This window comes from Martes martes (genome assembly GCF_963455335.1).
Source record: "Martes martes genome assembly, chromosome: 8".
Classification (NCBI taxonomy): Eukaryota; Metazoa; Chordata; class Mammalia; order Carnivora; family Mustelidae; genus Martes; species Martes martes.
Window position 1 is genome coordinate 86,216,140 of NC_137895.1, and position 22,006 is coordinate 86,238,145.

Below are 22,006 nucleotides of genomic sequence, written 5' to 3' on the forward strand. Positions count from 1 at the left end.
AGGAAAGAATATCCAACGGAAAAAAGATAGTCTCTTCAACAGTGTTGGGAAAATTGGAAAGCAATATGAGGAAGAATGAAACTGGACCACTTCCTTACACCATACACAAAAATAAATCCAAAATGGTTGAAAGACCTAAATGTGAGACAGGAAACCATCAAAGTCCTAGAGGAGAACACAGGCAGCAACTTCTTTGACTCAGGCACAGCAACTTCTTACTAGGTAAGTCTCCAGAGGCAAGGGAAACAAAGGCAAAAATGAACTACTGGGACTTCATCAAGATCAAAAGCTTCTGCACAGCAAAGGAAACAGTCAACAAAACTAAAAGCCATCCCACAGAATGAGAGAAGATATCGGCAAGTGCCATACCTGATAATGGGTTAGTATTCAAAATCTATAAAGAACTTACCAAACTCAACACCCAAAAGAACACAAATAATCCAGTTAAGAAATAGGAGATATGAAGAGACACTTTTCCAAAGAAGACATCCAGATGGCCAACAGACACATGAAAAAATGCTCCACATCACTCAGCATCAGGGAGATACAAGTCAAAACCACAATGAGATACCATCTCACACCAGTCAGAATGGCTAAACTTAACAACATTGGACAACAATAGATGTTGGCGAGGATGCAGAGAAAGGGGAACCCCCTTATGCTGTTGGGGGGAATGAACACTGGTGCAGCCACTACGGAACAGAGGTTCCTCAAAAAGTTAGAAATAGAACTGCCCAGCAACCCAGTAATTGCACTAGTAGGTATTTACCCAAAAAATATTGATTCGAAGGGGTACATGCACCATTATGTTTATAGAAGCATCATCATCAACAGCCAAATTATAGAATGAGCCCAAATGTCCATCGACCGATGAATGGATAAAGAAGAAGTGGTCTATATATACAATGGAATATTATTTAGCTGCCGAAAAGAATGAAATCTTGCCATTCTCAACAACGTGGATGGAGCTAGAGTGTATTATGCAAACCAAAATAAGCCAGTTAGAGAAAGACAAATACCATATGATTTCACTCATATATGGAATTTAGGAAACAGAAGCATAGAGGGGAAGAAAAAAAAAAGAAGGGAGACAAACCAATGAGACTCTTAATTATAAAGAACAAACTGAGGAAAAAAAAAAAAGAACAAACTGAGGGTTGTTGGAGGGAGGTGGGCAGGGGATGTGCTAAATGGGTGATGGGGATTAAGGAGGGCACTTGTTATGATGAGCACTAGGTATTATATGGAAGTGACAAATCACTAAATTCTACTTCCAAAACCAGTATTACACTGTATGTTAACTAGAATTTAAATAAAAATTTGAAAAAACAAAAACCTCTAGTTAAATTGACAAAAAAAGACACAAATTATCAGTATCAGTACGGAAAAGAAAGCATTTCTATAGATCCTACAGACATTAAAAGGATTAGAAGAGAATATTGTGAACTCTATACCAATATATTCGGCAACTTAGACTTGTTAGGTGGCAAACTTCTGAAAGACACATTACAAAAACTAACACAAGAAGAACTAGAAAATCTTAATGTTCCTATATTTACTAAAGAAATTAAATTTGTAATTAAAAATATATACAGTATGTGTATTTATATAATTTTTAAATGTCTAAATTTTATTTTAAAATGCAAACTACTCAGAATAGTCAAAGCCATTTTGAGAAAGAAGAACAAAGTCAGAGAACTTAAACTACCTGATTTCAAGATTTTTGGTAAAGCCACAGTAATCAAAACAGTGTGGTCCTGGCATATGGGTGGAATACAGACAATAAAGCAGAACAGAATTCCCAAAAATAGACCCACACGTATATGAGCAATTGATTTTCAACAAAGTTGCCAAGATAATTCAATTGAAGAAGGCATAGTCCTTTCGACAAATTATGCTGGAGTAACTACATTTCCTTATGGAAAATATATTAACATTTATGCAATATATTTTAAACTTATAAAGTGCTTTCTGTCAATTATATCTCAATAAAACTAGAAAAAATTAAACTTGTCCTTTATCTCATATCCCATATATTAAAAAAGAAAAAAAAAACTTCAATTGAATCATAGGCCTAGCCTAAATATAAAATCTAAAACTATAAAACATGTAGAGAGAAAATATAAGATGAACTCTTTACAACCATAGAATAGGCAAGGGCTTTTAGGGGGAAAAATCATGGACAAACTGACTTTATCAAAAGACACAGCTAAGAAAATGACAACACGGGTGGACCTTGAGAGCATTATTCTTTTATTTTTTTTTAAACTGATCAATTTTTAAGATTATTTATTTATTTTAGCGAGAAAGATAGAGAGAGTGGGAGAGGGGCAGGTGGAGAGGGAGAGAGAGAATCCCAAGCAGACACCCTACTGAGTGGAGAGCCTGCGTTGGGGCTTGATCCCACGACCTCCATATCATGACCTGACCTGAAACCAAGAGTCAGATGGACACTTAACGGATGGACCGAGCCACCTCGGCACCCCTTGATGGCATTATTCTAGGTGAAATAAGTCAGAGAAAGACACATACCGTATGATTTCACTTACATGTGTAAGAAAAAAAGAAAAGAAAAAAAAAAGAAAGAAAAAAACCAACAAATTCATAGATGAACAGATTGGTCGTTGCCAGAGGCAGGGGGAGCAGAAGAGGGGGGACAAGATGGGGACACTGCTAAAAGAATTAAAAAGAAAAGCCACAGACTAGGGGAAAAAAAATCACACATTTGATAAATGACTTATACTGAGAATATACAAGGAATTCTTGCTCTTCACCCAATTTAAAAATGGGCAAAATATTTGAACAGACACCTTTCCAATTAATACACACAAATGGCAAATAAGCCCATTGAAAGAAGCTAAACATTATTAATCATCAGAGAAATGCAAATTAAAGGTATAATGAGAGACCACTACGTATCTTTTTAAATGGCTGAAGTTTAAAAAGACTACCATACCAATTATTGGTGAGGATGTGGGACAGCGAAATCTCTCATACACCTGCAGTGGGAATATAAAATGGCAATACTTGCTTTGGAAAACGGTTTGGCAGTTTCTTCAAAAATTAAATATTTGCCTACCATGTAACCCATCCATTCTATTCATAAGAATTTATCCAAGAGAAAGGAGAGCATACATCCACACAAAGACCTGTACGCTGATGTTCACGTTAGCTCAATGTGTGATAGCCACAAACAAACAACCCAAATGTCCATCAACAAGTGAATGGAAAAAGTTACCGATCCATACAACAGAACACTACTTAATAAAATCAGTGGATTCGTGCAACAGTGTTGCTGACCTTCAAGATAATTACCCTGAGTGGAAGAAGTCAGACAAAAAAAGCATGTAATGCCTGATTCCATTTACTTATAATTCTAGGAAATGCCTATCAATCTCTAGTGACAGGAAACAGATCAGTGCTTGCCTTAGTATGGGGCAGGCTGGAGGAAGGGATGACAAAGGGGCAAGGGGAAACTTCTGGGGGTGATAGATGTGTTCATTATCTTGATGAAGTGATGGCATTACAGGTATGTACATGTGTCAAAATGTATCAGGCTGTACACTTTGCATGTACTGTTTATTGCACGTCAATTCCACCTCAAAAATGCTGCTAAAAATGGAAAAGATATAACATATGTATAGGATATAGCAATAGTGAAACAACAGAACACTCCTGTATCCATCACCCAGTTTAAAAAAGTAAATGTTACCACAGCCATGGGGGTGGGGTGGGGTGGGGTGGGTGGCAGTGGTGTGTGTCAGTGGATAAGCCTCCAACTCTTCATTTCAGCTCAGGTCATGATATCAGCCCAGCCCAGGGCTCCCCAGTCCCGAGAATCAGCTTGATATCTTCTCCCCCTCTGCCCCTACCACTCCCCCTGCTCATGCTCTCTCTCTCTCTTTAAAGAAATAAAATGTTTCAAAAAGTAAAAGAAAAAAGTAAATGTTACTGTTATTTTTGAAAATTTCTGCGTTCCCTGACCCACTCTAAAGCCAGGGCTTGCTTTTTAAAATTTATTCATTATTAAAAACAGATGAATGCTTCAAACTATTTTCTGTGCGCCTTAGGTTTTTAGGTTCCCAAAGATGAATATTCTGGAGACGACTTTTATCTAAATTAGCTGAGTAATGCAGCAGTCCCACACAGTCTGAAGTTCAAACTCGCCCTTTGAACAAGAGGCAAGCCGAACCAGTGACTTAAAAATAACCCCGTTGAGTTAGAAATGTCTGAGAGCCTCAGTCCTGAATGCAAAAGGGGTAAATTCTTATTGACTGTGGCCAGGCAAGCGCGTCTAATCACTTCCTGTTTTAAAATACAGGAGAGGAGCCAAAGGGTAAGCAAGACAGCGACACTTGCCAGCAGCCTTCTGGTTCGGTTTCACCAGGCTCCACCCACAGATTGTTTTCTTTGCAGATGTCATTGGAGGACCCAAGAGGGCAGGCCTAAGTGCAGAGAAAACTCCCGCTGGAAACTCGCAGTAATTCCCAGAGAAGGAGAACTGCTTTGGAGTTAAGGGACTATAATCAACTTTCCTTCTAAGGGAAGCTGGGAACCTTCTCCCTTGGCTTCGTGAAAACTAAGCTGAATCTTTTGCCAAACGCCTATAAATTAGGTGAAATGGGCCCCTCGCCCATGATGTGACTTGAGCTGCGTCTCTCTCTCCCAACCAGTTCTTTTCCTCTGCCGCTGATTGGCCTTGGAGTGTGGCCAGAACTCTTACCTCCTGCAACAAAGGGTCCAGGGCTAACTGGTCGATCTTTCTCCTCGGAGTGATGGCGCTTACCATCATTATCCTCAGGCTACTCGTCTGCATCCTGGCATTTCCCATGTTCCTGCTGAACTTTCTGGGCTTGTGGAACTGGATATGCAAAAAATGGTTCCCCCACTTCATGCAGAGGTTCACCGTGATCTACAACGAACAGATGGCAAGCAAGAAGCAGGAGCTCTTCGGCAACCTGCAGGGCTTTGTGGGTCCCTCCGGGAAGCTGTCCCTGCTGGAGGTGGGCTGTGGCACTGGGGCCAACTTCAAGTTCTACCCGCCCGGATGCCGGGTGACTTGTGTTGACCCCAACCCCAACTTTGAGAAGTTCTTGATCAAGAGCGTTGCGGAGAACCGACACCTGCAGTTGGAGCGCTTCGTGGTGGCCGCAGGGGAGAACATGCCGCAGGTGGCCGATGGCTCTGTGGACGTGGTGGTCTGCACCCTGGTCCTGTGCTCCGTGGAGAGCCAGGAGCGCCTCCTCCGGGAGGTGCGCCGAGTGCTGAGGCCGGTGAGTGAGGGGTTGTGAGGAGGACTAGTTAGTGGTAACCACAGTCACCAAGGGCAGTTTTGTCAATTTCAGGTGGCTCAAACATTCAAACATAAAAAGTAAAACGACTAGAGAAGGCACTGTTGCATTTTTAAAAACCTTAGAGTCAGAAGGAAGCTATAAAGGGAAAGACTGATTCTGAATACATCAATTTTTAAAAACTTATACAGAGAATAAAAAAAAAGTACTATAAACAAAGTACCAAAACATAGAAGTATTTGCCAGGGATGACAGACAAAAAGGTTAATTCCTTCATTTAATTAATTCCTTCATTTTAAAAGACATTACAAATCAAGAGATCAATAGGATTTTTTAAAAAAGAAGAAAAACACAAGAGAAAAACAGGCAAACAAGAACAGAAATGTAAATACAGATAACCAATTACAGGGGTGCCTGGGTGGCTCAGTGGGTTAATGGTGGGACTCTGGTTTTCTGCTGGGGTCCTAATCTCAGGGAAGTGGGATCCAGTCCCCACCTCGGGCTGGAGCTGGGTGTGGAACCTGCCTGGGATTCTCTGTCTCCCTCTCTCTCAGCCCCTCCCTCACTTCGTCCTGCCCTCTTTAAAAAAAAGAAAAGAAAAAGCAAGCCAATTATATGATAAAAATGCTCAGCCTTCCACACAAAGAAACTAAAGCAAGATACCATTTTTACCTGTTATAATGTCAGAGGCTTTTAAGATCAATATGGTATTGGGGTTTGTTTGGGAAGCAGTACACCCCATACTGGAGGAGCTGCCCTCTTTGGAGCATAATTTGATATTAAAAACTTAAAGTGAACACAGTCTTGTATCCAGTAATAATTTATCCTATAGCTATACTGAACAAATATGCAAACACTTGCCTATTTGCAAAGACATTCTGTGGTGTATTTGTAATAGCATAAACCAGAATTATCCTAAATGTCCATCAGTAGGAGGCTGTTCAAGTAAATGGTCACATAGCATAAAAGAAGAGCTATCTATGTTAATATGAAAAAGTCCCCAAGAGAAAATGTTAAATGAAAAAAAGCAATCAAAGCATGGACTATTATGTAGCATATAAGCCTGCTGTGTGAGAGCTCACACACACACACACACACACCAACACACACACACGTATATATACATACATGTATATGGTAATGGGAATGATAGACATGAAACTTTTTTTTAAAACACTTTGTCAGAGAGAGAGTTATCCATCTATTTTAGAGAGACAGCACATGAGGGAGGGGCCGAGGGAGAGAGAGAATCTCAAGCAGACTCCACGCTGAGCACAGAGCTGGGCATGGGGCTGGGATCCCACGAACCTGAGATCATGACCTGAGCAGAAACCAAGAGTCAGGTGCTTAACCAACTGAGCCACCCAGGTGCCCTGAAATGTTCTGATTCTTATATTCAAATGCTGGGTTCTTGTGTCCTAAGACTGGGCAGTAAATGGGCAAGGCTAGTAAGTGTTTTGTGTACAGTGTTACGTCTACAAAGCAAGTAACGATTCCCTGTATTTTCTAGCACTCTCAATGAGATCGCATTCGTGGTCGTTCTCCCTAGCTCCTGTGAAGACCCCGCTCTCTGCTGCATTTGACCAGGAGCTGTATTACACTGTCCTTTAACCCTCTCAACAGTCCTTTATAACAGATACTCTCTTCATGGTGTGAAACTTGCCCAAAGTTACACAGCTAGTAGGTCTGACTTTCTTTAACACAAATATTCTCCCTTCTGCACCACAGCGCTTGTCATTAGGGCCTTTTTATCTCTCTGACTTCAACATTTCTACCACTTTTGCTGGCTGTTCTTCCTCTGCCCATCTCTAAGTTTTCAAGTACCATGCATACACAGATGGTTTCCAAATGTGAACATCTAGCCCAGATCTTTCTTCTGACCCCACACCTTCGTATCCATCACTGTATTCAACCGTCACCTGAACGGGTGACAGGCCATCTCTAGCTTAACCTGTGTTACCCCAAGGGTGACATCAGCCTCCCCATACCTGGGCCGCCTCCTGCTCTTGTCTAGCTGTTCTCGTCTATGGAAAAAAAAATTTTTTTTAAACCACTCAGGAAATTCCAGGTTTTCCATTCCTGAACACAGGTTTTTGTTTTGTTCTTAAGATTTTATTTATTTTATTGTCAGAAAGAGAAAGTGTGAGCACAAGCAGGGGGAGCAGCAGGCAGAGGGAGAAGCAGGCTCCCCACTGAGCAAGGAGCCAAATGCAGGACTCAGTCCCAGGACCCTGGGATCACGACCTGAACCCAAGGAAGACGCTTAACCAACTGAGCCACCCAGGCATCCCCCTCAACCCAGGTCTTATCTGTCCCCTCTCAGCTGTCTGGGATAGGCAAGACTAGAGTAGCCAGAGTGTGACTGTCACCACGGGTTTTGGAGGGGATTTGGAGGTCCCTTTCCCTTTGCTCCCCACAGAGGTAGAAGGGGAGAAGACTTCCAAGGTCCTTCTGATAATGTATAACCTCTACTGTGTCTACCCTTCACCCACATTTATAATAAATAAAAATCCCTGAATAAAATCCCTAATGACACAGTGGTACCATGGCTTCAGTAATGCTTTTTTAGATGCTTCAGTATTTTAATTCATCATAGCATTTACATCCTCGTGACAATGGTACAAAAGTATAAGACATGCTTGTTTAGTCTCAGGCAGTGCTGGGCGTGGATGCAGACTGTCCCACAGGTTTGCAAAGCAGAACCCAAGAAAAATGTTCAGATGAAGTTAAAAAAAAATTTAAAAAGATGTTAAAATTTTTTGTACTTCAAAGGCAAACAACTCGGGTGCCTGGCTGGCTCAGTTGATAGAGCATGTGACTTTTTTTTTTTTTTAAGACTTTATTTACTTATTTGGGAAAGAGAGAGTGAGCACAAGCAAAGGAGGGGTAGAGGGAAAAGCAAACAACCCATTGAGCAGGAAGCCCAACATGGGGCTCGATCTCAGAACCCCGGGATCCTGACCTGAGCCAAAGGCAGGTTCTTAACAGACTGAGCCACCCAGGTGGGACTCTTGAGGTTGTGAGGTTAAGCCCCACGTTGGGTGTAGAGATTCCTTAAAAATAAAAAAGGCAAGCAAACTGGGGGGAACATTTCTAGTATATATGATCTTATACTAAATTCCCTAAGGAGTAAGAAAACTCAACACCCTATTAGAAAACTGAAAAAAGACATCAACAGACCAAGCAGAAGAGAAGTCCAAATCACCAATAAGGTTTAGCAAAAAAATGTTATATATATTAAGAAATTAAAGATATGCCTATTATTGAAAATGAAATACCATTTCATCCATCAAATCGGCAGGATACAGAGGAAAAAGTATAGATGGGAGTTTGTCGGAAATTGGCACTCACACCCATTGCTGGTATGAATGTGAACTTGCAATGCCTCTTCCAAAGGGCAGTTTGACAACCTGTGCCAACAGCTTTAAGAAAGCACAGACATGGGTGCCTGGGTGGCCCAGTCGGTTAAGCATCTGGGATCATGATCCTGGGGTCCTAGAATCCAGTCCTGCCCATCACAGTCGGGCTCTTTGCTCAGTGGGGAGTCTGCTTCTCCCTCTGACCCTCCCCCCTCTCGTGGTCCCTTTCTCAAACAAATAAAAATCTTAAAATAAATAAATAAGTAAAATCTTTAAGAAGTAACAGATTTTTGACTCAGCAGTTCCCCTTTTTAGCAAGTTATTTATTTGGAAACAATTAGAGATGGGCACAGAGATGTATAGATAAGGTCACCGTAATAGTATTTATAATAATGAAAAATTGGAAATAACTTCAATGAGAATAAGAGATGGTACCTGCAGTGCTATGAAATACTGTGTAAAGAGCTTTTAAATTACATTTTAGAATAATATTTGAATACACAAATAAAGCAGGTTACAAAACAGAAGGTACATTCTAGTCCTAGTTTTAGGGAAAAGATACATATTCATACAATGTGCACACAAAATTTTAACAGTAGCTATATTGAGACGATAGAACAGTGCTTATTTTTCTGTTTAAAATTTTCTTCATTTCCTAAGGTCAGCATATGGTCAAGGTAGTATTTTTTAAGACTTTATTTATTTGACAGAGAGAAAGAGAGAGAGAGATCACAAGTAAGCAGAAAGGCAGGCAGAGAGAGAGGCGGGAGCAGGCTCCTTGCTGAGCAGAGCACCCAATCGACCCTGGGCTCAATCCCAGGACCCTGAGACCATGACCTGAGCCAAAGGCAGAGGCTTAACCCACTGAGCCACCCAGGTGCCCCATGGTCAAGTCAGTATTACTAGCCTCTGTGAGCCGGACTGTCCAGGGTCAAACCAAACCTGATGTGACATTTACAAGCTGTGTGACTTTGGGCAAGTTGCTCATTTTCTTTGTGGCTCACTTTCCTCATCTGAAAAAATAGGACTGATAATACTTACCAAATAAGTTTATCGTAAGGATCAAGCAAGTTGATGTGTGATAGGCATTCATGCATCATGATAGCTAAACCTGCAGCAGTTCCCGCATACCTTGCATACAGGAACTGCTACGAGGTTTAGTTGTCATGATGCATTACTTTTATGAACAGAAAATACGTGTTAATTCGATTAGATTCGCAGCTCTGGATAAAACTAGACCGAATGTGAGACTATTGGCCAAAATGGTGTTTTAGTAAGTGCTCATTTATCCAAGCCTTCTCATGGAGTTAGCCTTTAGAGCCACTGAAATTGAAGCTTCCATCATCTTATAAACCTGTTCTTCCAAAACTAAAATCCGTGGGGCTTTTTTTGTTTGTTTTTTTCCTTTCTCAGGGCGGGGCTTTCTATTTCCTGGAGCATGTAGCTGCTGAGAGTTCCACCTGGATTTACTTCTGGCAACAGATCCTGCATCCTTCCTGGTACCTGCTGTTTGACGGGTGCCACCTGACTAGAGAGAGCTGGAAGGCGCTGGAGCGGGCGGGCTTCTCTGAGCTCAAGCTGCAGCACTTCTGGGCACCGCTTTCCTGGGAGCTGGTGCGCCCCCACATCTGTGGCTATGCTATCAAGTAGCCGGAGTGGGGAGTAGAATGCTGAACGGCTCATAGCTTCAGGCTACACTCTGACACTTCAAATACTAATTGGAAGAAAGGAAACTTTTTTTTTTCCCTTGTTTTTAAGGTAAAGTTGCATTTCATCCTTAAGAATTTATGTTATAACTTCTTCAGCCATTTTCTGTTGTCTCCCAGGGAATCAAAACCAAACCAAAGCAAAACAGGGTTCTCCCTTAAAAGGAAACACTGGGCTTTCATAATTGAAGTTTACCATTATCCCCAAACTTTAGTTTATGGGATAACTTCAAAATCCTTCCGGTTTATACGGTTACCTGGCAGATTTTCATTTCACCCCCCTCTTTGAGAGCTTGGTGCTAAGAGGCAGTGAAATCACTCAAAAGAGGACTTGAAAAGGGAGAAGTGACAAGATCTTAAAACATCACAGACTGAACCAGGGAATACTAACTAGTTGAAAATCCAAATCTCAACAGCCCAGGTCTTTCTGAAAGAGAAATCTGAATCTGTTTGTTGTTCTTAGTATCAGCAGGGCTGGTGTTCAGAATTAATGGACTAGGAAGCCACACCTAGCTCTGCCCAGCGTTGTTTTTACTCCCGCAGTCCACTGACGTTTATTTTCCTGCATTCCAGTCTTCATTTTTTTTTATTACCATATAATGCCAACCTTCAGTACTTAAGATAAAGATTGTACTTGGCATATTAGTGTATCCAGAAAAATAGCTGAGGCACTTAAGTTTCTTGAGAACATTTTCCTTATTATGTAGCATATACTTTGCTGCCTCCTGTCTTAAATTGTAGGTAAGGAAAAGGCCAACTGTAGCTAGGAAAACCTTGTATAATTAGGTACGCTTTGTAAGACCCCCTAAAACCTAGGCAGCCTGGGAGTCTGTAGAGAAGGAGACACATATTTGGGGGATTATTCTGACCAAATTTCAACTCCTGTCCCAAGATGATTTCTTTGTTCCTTGCCATTGTGGAAACCTCTGAAAATCATAAGTGCTTTGAAAACAAGTGTTGGGTTGGTCAGAGGGATTAAGAATAGCATTTTGGGGGCATCTAGGTGGCTCAGTTGGTTAAGCATCTGCCTGCAGCTCAGGTCATGATCCCAGGGTCCTGGGATTAAGCCCAGCATCGGGCTTCCTGCTCGGTAGGGAGTCTGCTTCTCCCTCTCCCACTCCCCCTGCTTGTGTTCCCTCTCTCACTGTGTCTTTCTCTGTTAAATAAATAGATAAAATCTTAAAAAAAAAAAAGAATAGCATTTTCAGCAACTGTGTGTATTTTAATAAAGTTAGTATATTTTCTGTAAAGTATAATGACTTTACAAAGGAACTATTTTAAATATGAAATCAATCAATAAATTCACATTGATTTTAGAGATGGAAATAAATGGTTTATGTCTTTGCTGGCTTGGCTTCACTTTTTTAATGTCTCTGGGAGGGGAAAATTAAGCTATTTGAACATACAGATTTTTCTTTCTACTGCCAGGTAACTATAAACACAGCTAGTGGATTTTAGAGAAAGCAATTTGGGAAGGATCAGAGTGAGTTTTGGAAGGTTCAAGCCCAAAGACCCTCACTTATAAAATCCATAGAGTAGAAAGAAAGGACACTTAACTATTCTATCTCTCTTGAACATGAAGACAGTTACTGTTAAGGTGAGGTTGGGACCTACATCTAAGGCCTCCTGAGCTCTACAACAAGAATCTCCTCCCTCTACAGTCTCCCCAAAGGAGGACTCTCCTTAATCAGCCACCTCACTATTGGTTAGGTTACTCTAGTGACTGAGAAATTGGAAAAACCATGCATTGACATGCCGAAATGTTACCAGCATGTTGGAAGATAATGCCAAAGTACAAAGTACTAGACACATTCTTATCAATTCTTTCTTGTCTAAGTGGCATGGAAAATATTATCCTCACATTCTGTATAAAACTAAGACATGGAGAAATAAAAAAATGGAGTTTCTCATATTCCACAAGCTACTGAGCAGGTGTTAGAAGCCCCAGTTCCCAGAACTACAAAACCTGTTTCGACACGATCGGGGCCGTGTTACCTATGCACTGCTTTCCTCCCCAGGCCAAGAAGACACACGTTTATGGTCATTCCAACAGCCCATGGAAGTGACCTAAGCCCCTGCAAAATGGAAACAGAAAAATGCAAAACATGTCCAACGTGCTGGCTAGGATTTCTCTGATGGCAAGTGGCGCAGCTCCTTAAGTAGAAAAAGGACTTTAAATACTCAAGTTAGTGAAAGCCTCAGGCACATCTTCAGCAGGGCTCAGCTGAAACTCCTCGATGTCACAGCTGCCCTCCTATCTGCCCTAGTAGAAGTAGGTGCCAATCTTCATGCTTTCAGAGTCCGCGACCAGTTGGAGAGATAAAGTCTATTTTTGCAAAAACTCCAACCAAAGTTCTGGATTGGGTCTCAGTTGGCTTGAGTTGACAATATGGAGTCACAAGCCCATGCCTGAACCCATTCTAATGTTTAGACCTGATGGATTACGCCGCCTGGTTCAAGTGCAGGTCACAGCGCCTCATTCCTGGGGCTGAGCACGCCCAGACCACATGAGCTGAGACAAGGAGAGCTGTATATCCTCGAAATGAAAACAGGGCCAGTGACTGGGGACATCAGGAATGCGCGCTGAGCAGGCAAACCGCAGGCGGCCCCTAGAAGCACATCGCATTTAGGTCAGACCCTCTGCCCCCTGTCCTGTGGTAGGTCACAAAGCACCACGCTGAGAATGCTGGCTTCTCAGGAGGCTAACTGTATACAACAAGGGAAATGAAAGACCAACGACACTGGCTTTGGCACCAAAGTGACCAAAGTCAAGTCCTGGCTGTGTCCTTTATTGGTTATGTGACCACGGGAAAGTTATTTCTCTCATGTCACCCCCCTCACCTGTCAATGAGGGTACTATCCTCCTAGAGGGTTATTGTGAGGAATTAATGAAGTGAAGCACTTGGTACTTAATAAATGTTGAACTTCATTCAACAAATGGTTACTGTGGACTCTGCTCTAGGGCCCGGAATCAGCTAGACTTGTTCCTTGCCCTCATGGAGCCCACAGCAGGGATAAATCCTGGCTACAGGGGAGAAGCACCAGGTGCCGGGAAGAAGGAATCTGACCCAGCCTGGGAGGAGGATCACAGGCTTCCTTGAGGAAGTAACATCCGACCTGAATTCCAGAGGATATTAGTACTGGGGCATAAGAGAACAGCTTGTGCCACAGACAAATAAAAGGAGGAAACACAATCTGTTTGAGGAACTGGCAGGGCCAGGCGGCATAGCTGGTGGGGAGAAATGGGGAGGAGGACTACTTTTTCCATTAGCTTCTTCCTTATCTAGTTAAGCCCCAGGATCCATGAACACGATACTTGACTTTAACGGCTAACAAAACAAAACGCCATTGAAATTGCTTATATTTAGGGACACCTGGATGGCTCAGTGGGTTAAAGCCTCTGCCTTCGGTTCAGGTCATGATGCTAGGGTTCTGGGATCGAGCCCCACATCGGGCTCTCTGCTCAGCAGGGAGCCTGCTTCCTCCTCTCTGCCTACTTGTGATCTCTGTCAAATAAATAAATAAAATCTTTAAAAAAAAAGAAATTGCTTATATTTATATTATAAAACATTCTGGTCCCAAGTTTTCTCATATTGTAATTGTTTCTTCTGAATTCCTATATACTTCAGACTTAAATACAAGTGAAGTGCACATTGCATAATAGTTCCTTTTGTACTCTTGAACCTTAACAGAAGACTTTCCCTTCGGTATTCCTTTAGAAAACACAGAACTTAACACAACTGAAATTCTTGTTAATGTGTTAAGGCACTTGAGAGTGGAATGAATCACAGCCGCCCAATGTCAACAAAAGCAAAAAAAACAAAAAACAAAAAACAAAACTGTTCAGTAAGCATCACTTTAATGACTTCAATACTTAAAACCAAAAGTATTCAAGCTACTTTAAAGAATAATCAGAATTCCCTGACCCATGGAACCACTGGAATCAAGAACAGAGGTCATGTTCATTGAGGGCACAGGAAATGAATGCTGAGTGACCAATGTTCCCAATTTCTAGTTGACAAACATAAAACAGAAAAACACAGCAATTGGCTGACCAAGAAAGGTATTATTTTGTTCCTAAAAGAAAGTATCTGGAAACCTGTAAAGAATTACATAGAACCAAGGGAAATTGCCATTCAGAATTTACCATCCTAAAAATAAAAACCTCTCATGTCCAACAGCCTTAATTCAGGCTGTGTCCTTCTCAATCTTTAAAATGTGTCTGACACTGATGTCATCCTTTTCCTTGGAATGATCCTTTTATTCCATGACTCTAATAGCTAACAATATAACTGTCCATTTATTATGTGCATTCTTTATGCCAGGCACCAACTTTTTACACGATTTTTTTTTTTTTAAGATTTTATTTGAGGGAGAGAGAGCATGAGCAGGGGTAAAGGGCAGAGGGAGAGGGACAAACAGACTTCCTGCTGAGCAGGGAGTCTGATGCGGAGCTCAATCCCAGGGCCCTGAGATCATGACCTGAGCCGAAGGCAGACGCTTAACTGAGCCACCCAGCACGCCTACACAATTATTTTCATATAGTACTCATAAGTCTACAAGGAAGGTAAATTACCTACAACTGACAAATGAGAAAGCAGACCAGTGGGTGTTCTATCACTTGCCCAAAGCCACATGGGGAATGGTCATACCAGTATGCCTACATAGTTTACCTGATTCCAAAGCCCAGGCCTTCCCATGATGTTGCAGTGCTTCTTGAGGTCTTCTGGAACCCAAGTCCCTATAGGTGGCCATTTACTGTGAATGGTCCCCCAAGACTCATTCAGTCTGTTTCAGTCCCTTGAGCCTGCCTTATAATCCTAGGTTGTGAGCCATCACCTATTTGAAAAAGATTCTTAAACCTCAGACTTGCCATTCCTTTGATATTGAGAATTGAACACGTCAAAAACAAAATTCAAGTTTATAGCAGCAATGTCCACAATAGCCAAACTATGGAAAGAACCTAGATGCCCATCAAGAGATGAATGGATAAAGAAGATATGGTATATATATATACATACATACATACATACATACATACACACAGTGGAATACTATGCAGCCATCAAAAGAAATGAAATCTTGCCATTTGCAACGATGTTGATGGAACTAGAGAGTATTAAGCTGAGTGAAATAAGTCAATCAGAGAAAGACAATTATCATATGATCTCCCTGATATGAGGAATTTGAGAGGCAGGGTGGGTGGTTTGGGGGGTAGGAAAGGAAAAAATGAAACAAGATGGGATTGAGAGGGAGACAAACCATAAGAGACTCTTAATCTCGCAAAACAAACTGAGGGTTGCTGGGGGGAGGAGGGGAGGGAGAGGGTGGTTGGGTTATGGACATTCCGGAGGGTATGTGCTATGGTGAGTGCTGTGAAGTGTAAGCCTGATGATTCACAGACCTGTACCCCTGCGGCAAATAATACATTATATGTTAATCAAAAAAACCCAAAAAACAAAATTCACTGTGTCTTTCCCTAAATAAGCAACACTTTCCAATTTCTTCAAAACCTATAATTATTTCCCAAGGACCAGATAAAGAGATGCCCTTCTAGAAAGCATTTGCTGGCTATTTCAAGTAGCTTCCTCCTAGAGAAGTCTCTTAGCATTCAGTAATACCCATGGGTGTGATTTCACACCACTAGTCTCTTCTTCCTTTCTTCTACATGCCAGACACAGTGCTTACTAGATAGCAGGTGCTCCCAAAGTATTTACCAATTAATTCATTATCAAGTCCTGCCTCTTCTACATACTTCTCAGATGGTCCCTTCTACTGCGTTTTCACAGCTGCCATCTTGGTCTAAGAACTAAGCCCCAGATGACTATACATACAGACTGAGTGTGGACAGATGGAATGACAAACCATTTCCATAAGAACTTGCTAGGTATTGCATGATTCAGGGATAGGGCAGAGAAGTGGCTCTAAGGTGAGGGGAAGATACTACATCTGGATATGGTAGCGGGAAAACACTCCTTTTGCAATGAACTCGGCCTTCTTTGCCTTCCTTCACCCCCCACCAACCTAGGATGGAAAAATGGAAGCTCATAACTTTCCTGGGGCACAAACAAGTGGTTTCCTAGGAAAGCACGAATGTCTGAGCCAAGTCACAATCTCTCATGCTAGAAAATGCTTCAAATGGATCTCCATGCCCTCACCACCCATCTTCACACCCATAATTTCCAAACATTTTAGCCACTCCTGCAGCTCAACATCATAAAGGAAGCTCCTCAGCGTGAAGCTGAACTGAGGTTGCTCAGCAATGTTTAGGAGCACCTGTCAACAGACATCTCAACACTTCTCCCAGCTTCGTGGGGTTTGGGGTCAGAACATTTGAATCCAGATCTCATCACTGCATCTTACCAATATTTTGTTCACTTAGTATAAGAAGAGACCACCTCCTACAGCTCCCGGCATTCTTGTGAAGATGAAGGGCATAAATGCAAGAGGTGCTTTGTAAACTATCAAATTGCTGGTCATGTGTGCTGGAGTTTCTTCACGTGGTGCCTTACTTGGGTCAGAGCCCGGCCTCTGTAAGCATTTGTGAGAGGAACAGAATGGAGTTTATCTTGCTGTGTAGGAAGAGATATTTTACTTCTATGAATGTGGTCCTGGAATTCCCATCAACTGGATTATCATATACCATGTTTTCTGGAGATTCAGCATACCTTTTCTTTAAGATTTTATTTATTTATTTATTTGAGAGAGAAAGAGCGCACAAGCATGCAAGTACAAGTTGGGTGGGGGGAGGGGCAGAGAAAGAGAGAGAAAACGTAAGCAGACTTCCTGTTGAGCACAGAGCCCAAGCCAGGGCTCACTCAGGGCTTGTCCCATGACACTGAGGTCATGATCTGAGCCAAAACCAAGAGTTGGACACCTAACCAACTGTGCCAACCAGAAGCCCCTCTGGAGACTTGGCACAATTTTAAAGAAATCTCCCATAAAAAATAACTTGGCATGGGGGTGCATGAGTGGCTCAGTGGGTTAAGTGTCTGCCTTCGGCTTAGGTCATTATCCCGGGATCCTGGGAATTGAGCCCCGCATCGGGATCCTTGCTCAGCAGAGAATATGCTTCTCCCTTTCTCTCTGCCTATCTCTCTGCCTGCTCCTCCTCTCTGTCAAATAAGTAAAATCCTTAAATTTTTTTTCAAAAAATAACTTGTCAAAGCTCTAATTTTGGCATCTAACAATAAAAAGTTTGGCACCTACGTGAGATGCTGCAAAGAACTTCTACACAGAGTGCTAGAGATGCAGACGTCATTCCCCAAATCCCTTTAATCTTTATTTTACCTGTCAGGTAAAATACCTGTCAGCTCACATTTTACCTGTCAGGCTAACCAGGCAGTAGTAGGACCATAAAAGCAGCAGCATTCAGTTCAAATTCCATCTCACCTCTCAGGTTATGGGAATAGATCATTTACTCTGATCCCAGAGGAGGAGTTTCTTTTCAATTTTATTGTCCACCAAAGCTTAGGAATAAAGAAATCTAAAAACCTTTAAAAAAAAAGAAAGAAAGAAAATGCTGCAATACTAAAATAAATATGTAATATTTATTTGTAAATATAAATGTTGCCATATATCAAATTGCTTACCAATCCATGCACCCTCATCTGCCCAAATGTTGAAGGTGGGAGAAAACTCGGGAGAAAGTGGGCACAGCTAATAAATCATTCACCTGGCAGCCCGCAGTTTTGCCCTTGGGCTTTTATTTTCCTCCCTTTGTATTCTGGGAAGGAGGCCTTCTGGGACTCTGACTAAAATTTTATGAAAAAACTTTGCCTTTTGCTCACACAGCCAGTGCACACCCCTACCTGGATGACAGATTATGTCTGAAAGTGTGAGGATGAGGTAAAAAAATGGTGCCACCGGGTACCAATACTTTATTTTTATAGGGTCCTAAGAAACTTCTTGAGAATCTGATGAAAAGTCTAGATCCTCTCCCTGGAAAAATTTTCCTACAAATAAACCTACCATTTCTAGAGGAAAACAGACATGCCTTGCTCCTGAGTATATGGTCATCGTTTCCAAATTGCCGCATATGAAAATTCAAATGCTGTAATCCTGTTCTTGAAAGAGCCTTTAGCCTTTCACCACCCCCACTAAACCTAGCCTTCAGCTTGGAGACTTCTAGTGCTGCTGCCCTGCCTCAGGCCGTCTCTGGCTGCCAGTCAGTACGGCGTTCCTTTTGGAACTAAGCTGGACAGCAGACAAAAATCAGTCCATCCTCACACTCCTACTCATGCCTCCTTCTCCTATTGCCATACAAACCTGCCGATTTCTGACTGCGGGGTCTCCTTTACCCCTAATCTACTGCTTCTTCTATTTTTTTTTTTTTAATCTGAGTAAATGGCAAAACTATTTTTGTCACTCTCACTCAAGCTGGAAACCAGGACATCATCCTGGCTTTCTCTCTTCCTCACCTCCCACAGCCAGTCAGACACTGTTCCTTCCCTTATTCCCCCAACATGTCTGCTCACATTCCTCCTTACTTGGATTAACTGGCCTCAGCCTGACCCCTCCAATCCTCCAATCTGTCCTCGGTGTTACTCCCTGGAACTGAAATTAAAAAGTCACTTCCTGCCACAAATCCTCTGATGGCTTCTCATGGCTTTTGGATGAAACCTCAAAATCCTGAGCCTAAAATGCAAGGCTCTTATGATCTGGCCCCACTGGCTGTGTAGGTCGGTCCTCTACAAGCCACTCCCATCCCTGGCTCTGCACCCTGTGCTGTCTGGGCTGTGAGTTCTGGGCCTTTCCACAGGCCATGCCTGCTGCCTTGAATACCCCTACCCCCTCCCCTCTTCACCTCAAATGTACTTGTTCTCTAAAATATCCCATAAGTCACTTTCTCCCAAAAGAACTTCCTTCTTTCTCCCGGTTGATTTTCAGGCCCTTCAGCCAAGCCCAGGCCTCCTCCTCCCACCCCCACAATGTGTTGCCATGTGGCGCTACTCATCTGTCCCCCATGCCTGACTCGAAGCTTCTCAGGGATAGGGCATGGGTCTTAACTCAGCTTCCTATCATCAGCGCTCAATCTCTGTGAAACACACGAACAATTTCAGCCATTTGCCTCCTCTGCTGCCTCAGAGTATGAGGCCTGAGTTAGACTTTTCAGGGCTGCTCAGAAGTCTCGCAATTTACCCTCGGCTGCCACAGAGGCCAAACCTTGACTATGCTCATTTCCACATGTCTCCTCTCAGCAGATGACTTCACTGCTCACTTCAGCAGAAGGAAAAACAAAAAGAGAGCCACTCAGTGGGTCTGGAAATTTAAGAACCTCACAGATGCCCCCTCCTGACCAGAGCTGCAAGGCCAGCCCTGGGCTCTGGAGTCATCCCTTTCAGGTCTTTTTTCTGCCAAGTCATAATCCTTTTTCATCTTCACTCTTCCCCTGTGTTCAAACTGTCTAAAATCCACACCACCTTCCTCCAGTAAAAACAAAACACCAAACAACACAACAAACCCAAAAACTTAAAAAAAAGAAAACCACCAACTTAGCTTTGCTTTCTCCTGAAATTATTATGCTCTTTTCCTCCCTTCACTGTCAAATCTCTTAAAAATACCAAATTCAGTTTTTTGGGTTTTTTTTCCCCACTTCCCACTCACTCCTCAAACCATGATCATTGGGTTTCCGGCCCTATCTGAAACTGTTCTGCACAAACTCATTGCTGCTTTCCAAATATAAAGGCCTGTAGGAGCTCTGTAAAATCAGATTCTGGTTTCCCTTCTTGAGCTCTTCCTCCTTTCTCCTGTGCATCTTCTTGACCCTCTGGCTGCTCCATCTCCAGCTCCTTTGCTGCCCTCTACCTCCCCAGGATTCCGTCCTTAATCCTCTCCATTCCTACGGATTTCCCTTAGTGGAGTTCCACAGAGCTGTCCTGTCCAAGTCCCCCTCGCCACCTTCTCCGGGCTTTTGGGGCAGACCGGCTGCTAGTGTGCCAGGCCCACGTGAGCCACATGAGTTTGCTATGGCTGCCATAAGAAATCACCACAAAGTTAGTGGTTTAACACAATACAAATGTATTATCTTACAGTTCTGGAGGACAGAAGTCCAAAATGGGTCTCACTGGGCTAAAATCAAGGTGCTGGCAGGGTTGTTTTCTCTGGTGGCCCTAGGGAGGATCTGTTCTCTTGCCTTCTCTAGCCTCTAGAGGCCGCATGGGTTCCTTGGCACATGGTCCCTTCTTCCATCTTCAAATATCTTTCTGAAACTGCCGGACTTTCTTGCCTCCCAGTTTCACTTATAAGGGCCCTTGTGATTACATGAGCCCCGCCCAGACAATCCAGAACAACCTCCCCTCTCAAGGTCAGCTGGACAGCAACCTTCATTCCATCTGCAACCTTAATTTCCCTTTGGCATGTAACGTAACACATCCAACGGGTTGTGGGATTAGGATGTGGACACATCTGGGAGTGGGGAAGAGGAGGAATTTTTCTACCCACCATCTCAGCTAGACTGAACAAGAAAGAAAAGGGAAGTATGTAAATGATAGCAGGCCCTTCGGTGAGGCGCCGGATTGAACTAACATAGAGCCAAGGTGAGAACATTGCGGAAAGGCAAATAGTTGTGGGAAGAATTGAATGAGGGATACAAAGGGACAAAAGGCTGTCTGTACACTCTAGGTTTCAAAAAGAAAATTAGGCTGCATTTTGTAAGACAGTTCATGTTTGTCCCTGACAAATCTCCACATGCTAAAATGATCGTTTCTATTTCTGGAGCCTTCCCATATTAATCCCTTAACTCAGAATCCTTTGATGAGCCTGAGGACATTTTCCAACCTTCCCCAAATTCTTCAGGAGCTTTAAAATTCAGAAACCTAACGTATGATTTTAAATATTCAAAAATGACCCTAAACAAGTGAAAATATGTTTGAGCTCATTCACAACACATGAAATGCTACTCAAAACTACTGTGAGATACCATTTCTCACCTATCAGCAAAGACTTCAAAAGTCTGACCACACATTCAGTTGAGCAGGCCATGGAGAGACGGACATTTCCATAGACTGCAGATGGGAATGCAACCTTGTACACCTCTTGTGGAATTTGGCAATATCTAGCAAAAGTATACCTGCATTTACCTTTTGGTTCAGCCATCCTACCTCTAGAAATTCATCCTGAGGATACACTTCCAACAATACGAAAACACAGATGCACAAGATAATTCATTATAGCATTGCTCGTAATGTTCCCAAGCTAGGTGTTCATACATATGAATGCCTGAATAAATTACGGCTTCTGTAGTGGAGTCCTACACACCTGTAAGGCAGGAAGACACAGAAGCTCTATGAAGTGATAGGGTGTGATTTCAGGGTGCTGCTGTCAAGTAAACAAGAGCTACATTAGGTAAAACTATAGTGTGGTCCCTTCTCCATAAAAAAGATGGGTAAATAAGAAAACACATTTATACGTGTTTATTTTTGCAAAAAGAAACCTCAGAAGAATAAAGGAGACCCTTGGTTATCTATAGTGGGTACGTGGGAAGAGAGTAAAAATAAAGGGGAGAGAGAAGTGATACATTTTTAAATGTATTCTTTTGTTATTCTTTTAGTTTTGATTTTGGGAACCATGTTGATGTCTTACATAAAATACACAAAAGTATGTCTTATGTAAAATAAAATGAAAAATGAAGGGACCCTAAGGTGGAAAA

The 22,006-nt window shown here is 42.3% G+C and overlaps 1 protein-coding gene across 1 annotated transcript; it reads left to right on the top strand.

The window, feature by feature from the left end:
- Positions 1-4,743: 4,743 nt before the first annotated feature.
- Positions 4,744-11,700, top strand: TMT1A (thiol methyltransferase 1A). The gene is made up of 2 exons (XM_080812229.1): positions 4,744-5,273; positions 10,064-11,700. Exons 1-2 carry the CDS (start codon positions 4,776-4,778, stop codon positions 10,298-10,300), a joined length of 735 nt encoding a protein of 244 aa, XP_080668355.1. The 5' UTR covers positions 4,744-4,775; the 3' UTR covers positions 10,301-11,700.
- The last annotated feature ends 10,306 nt before the right edge of the window (positions 11,701-22,006 follow it).

Bases quoted from the DNA above. Each gene is read 5' to 3' on its own strand.
- TMT1A (XM_080812229.1), top strand. From the start codon at position 4,776: ATGGCGCTTACCATCATTATCCTCAGGCTACTCGTCTGCATCCTGGCA. The intron at 5,274-10,063 runs GTGAGTGAGGGG...TTCCTTTCTCAG, and splicing joins TGCGCCGAGTGCTGAGGCCG to GGCGGGGCTTTCTATTTCCT.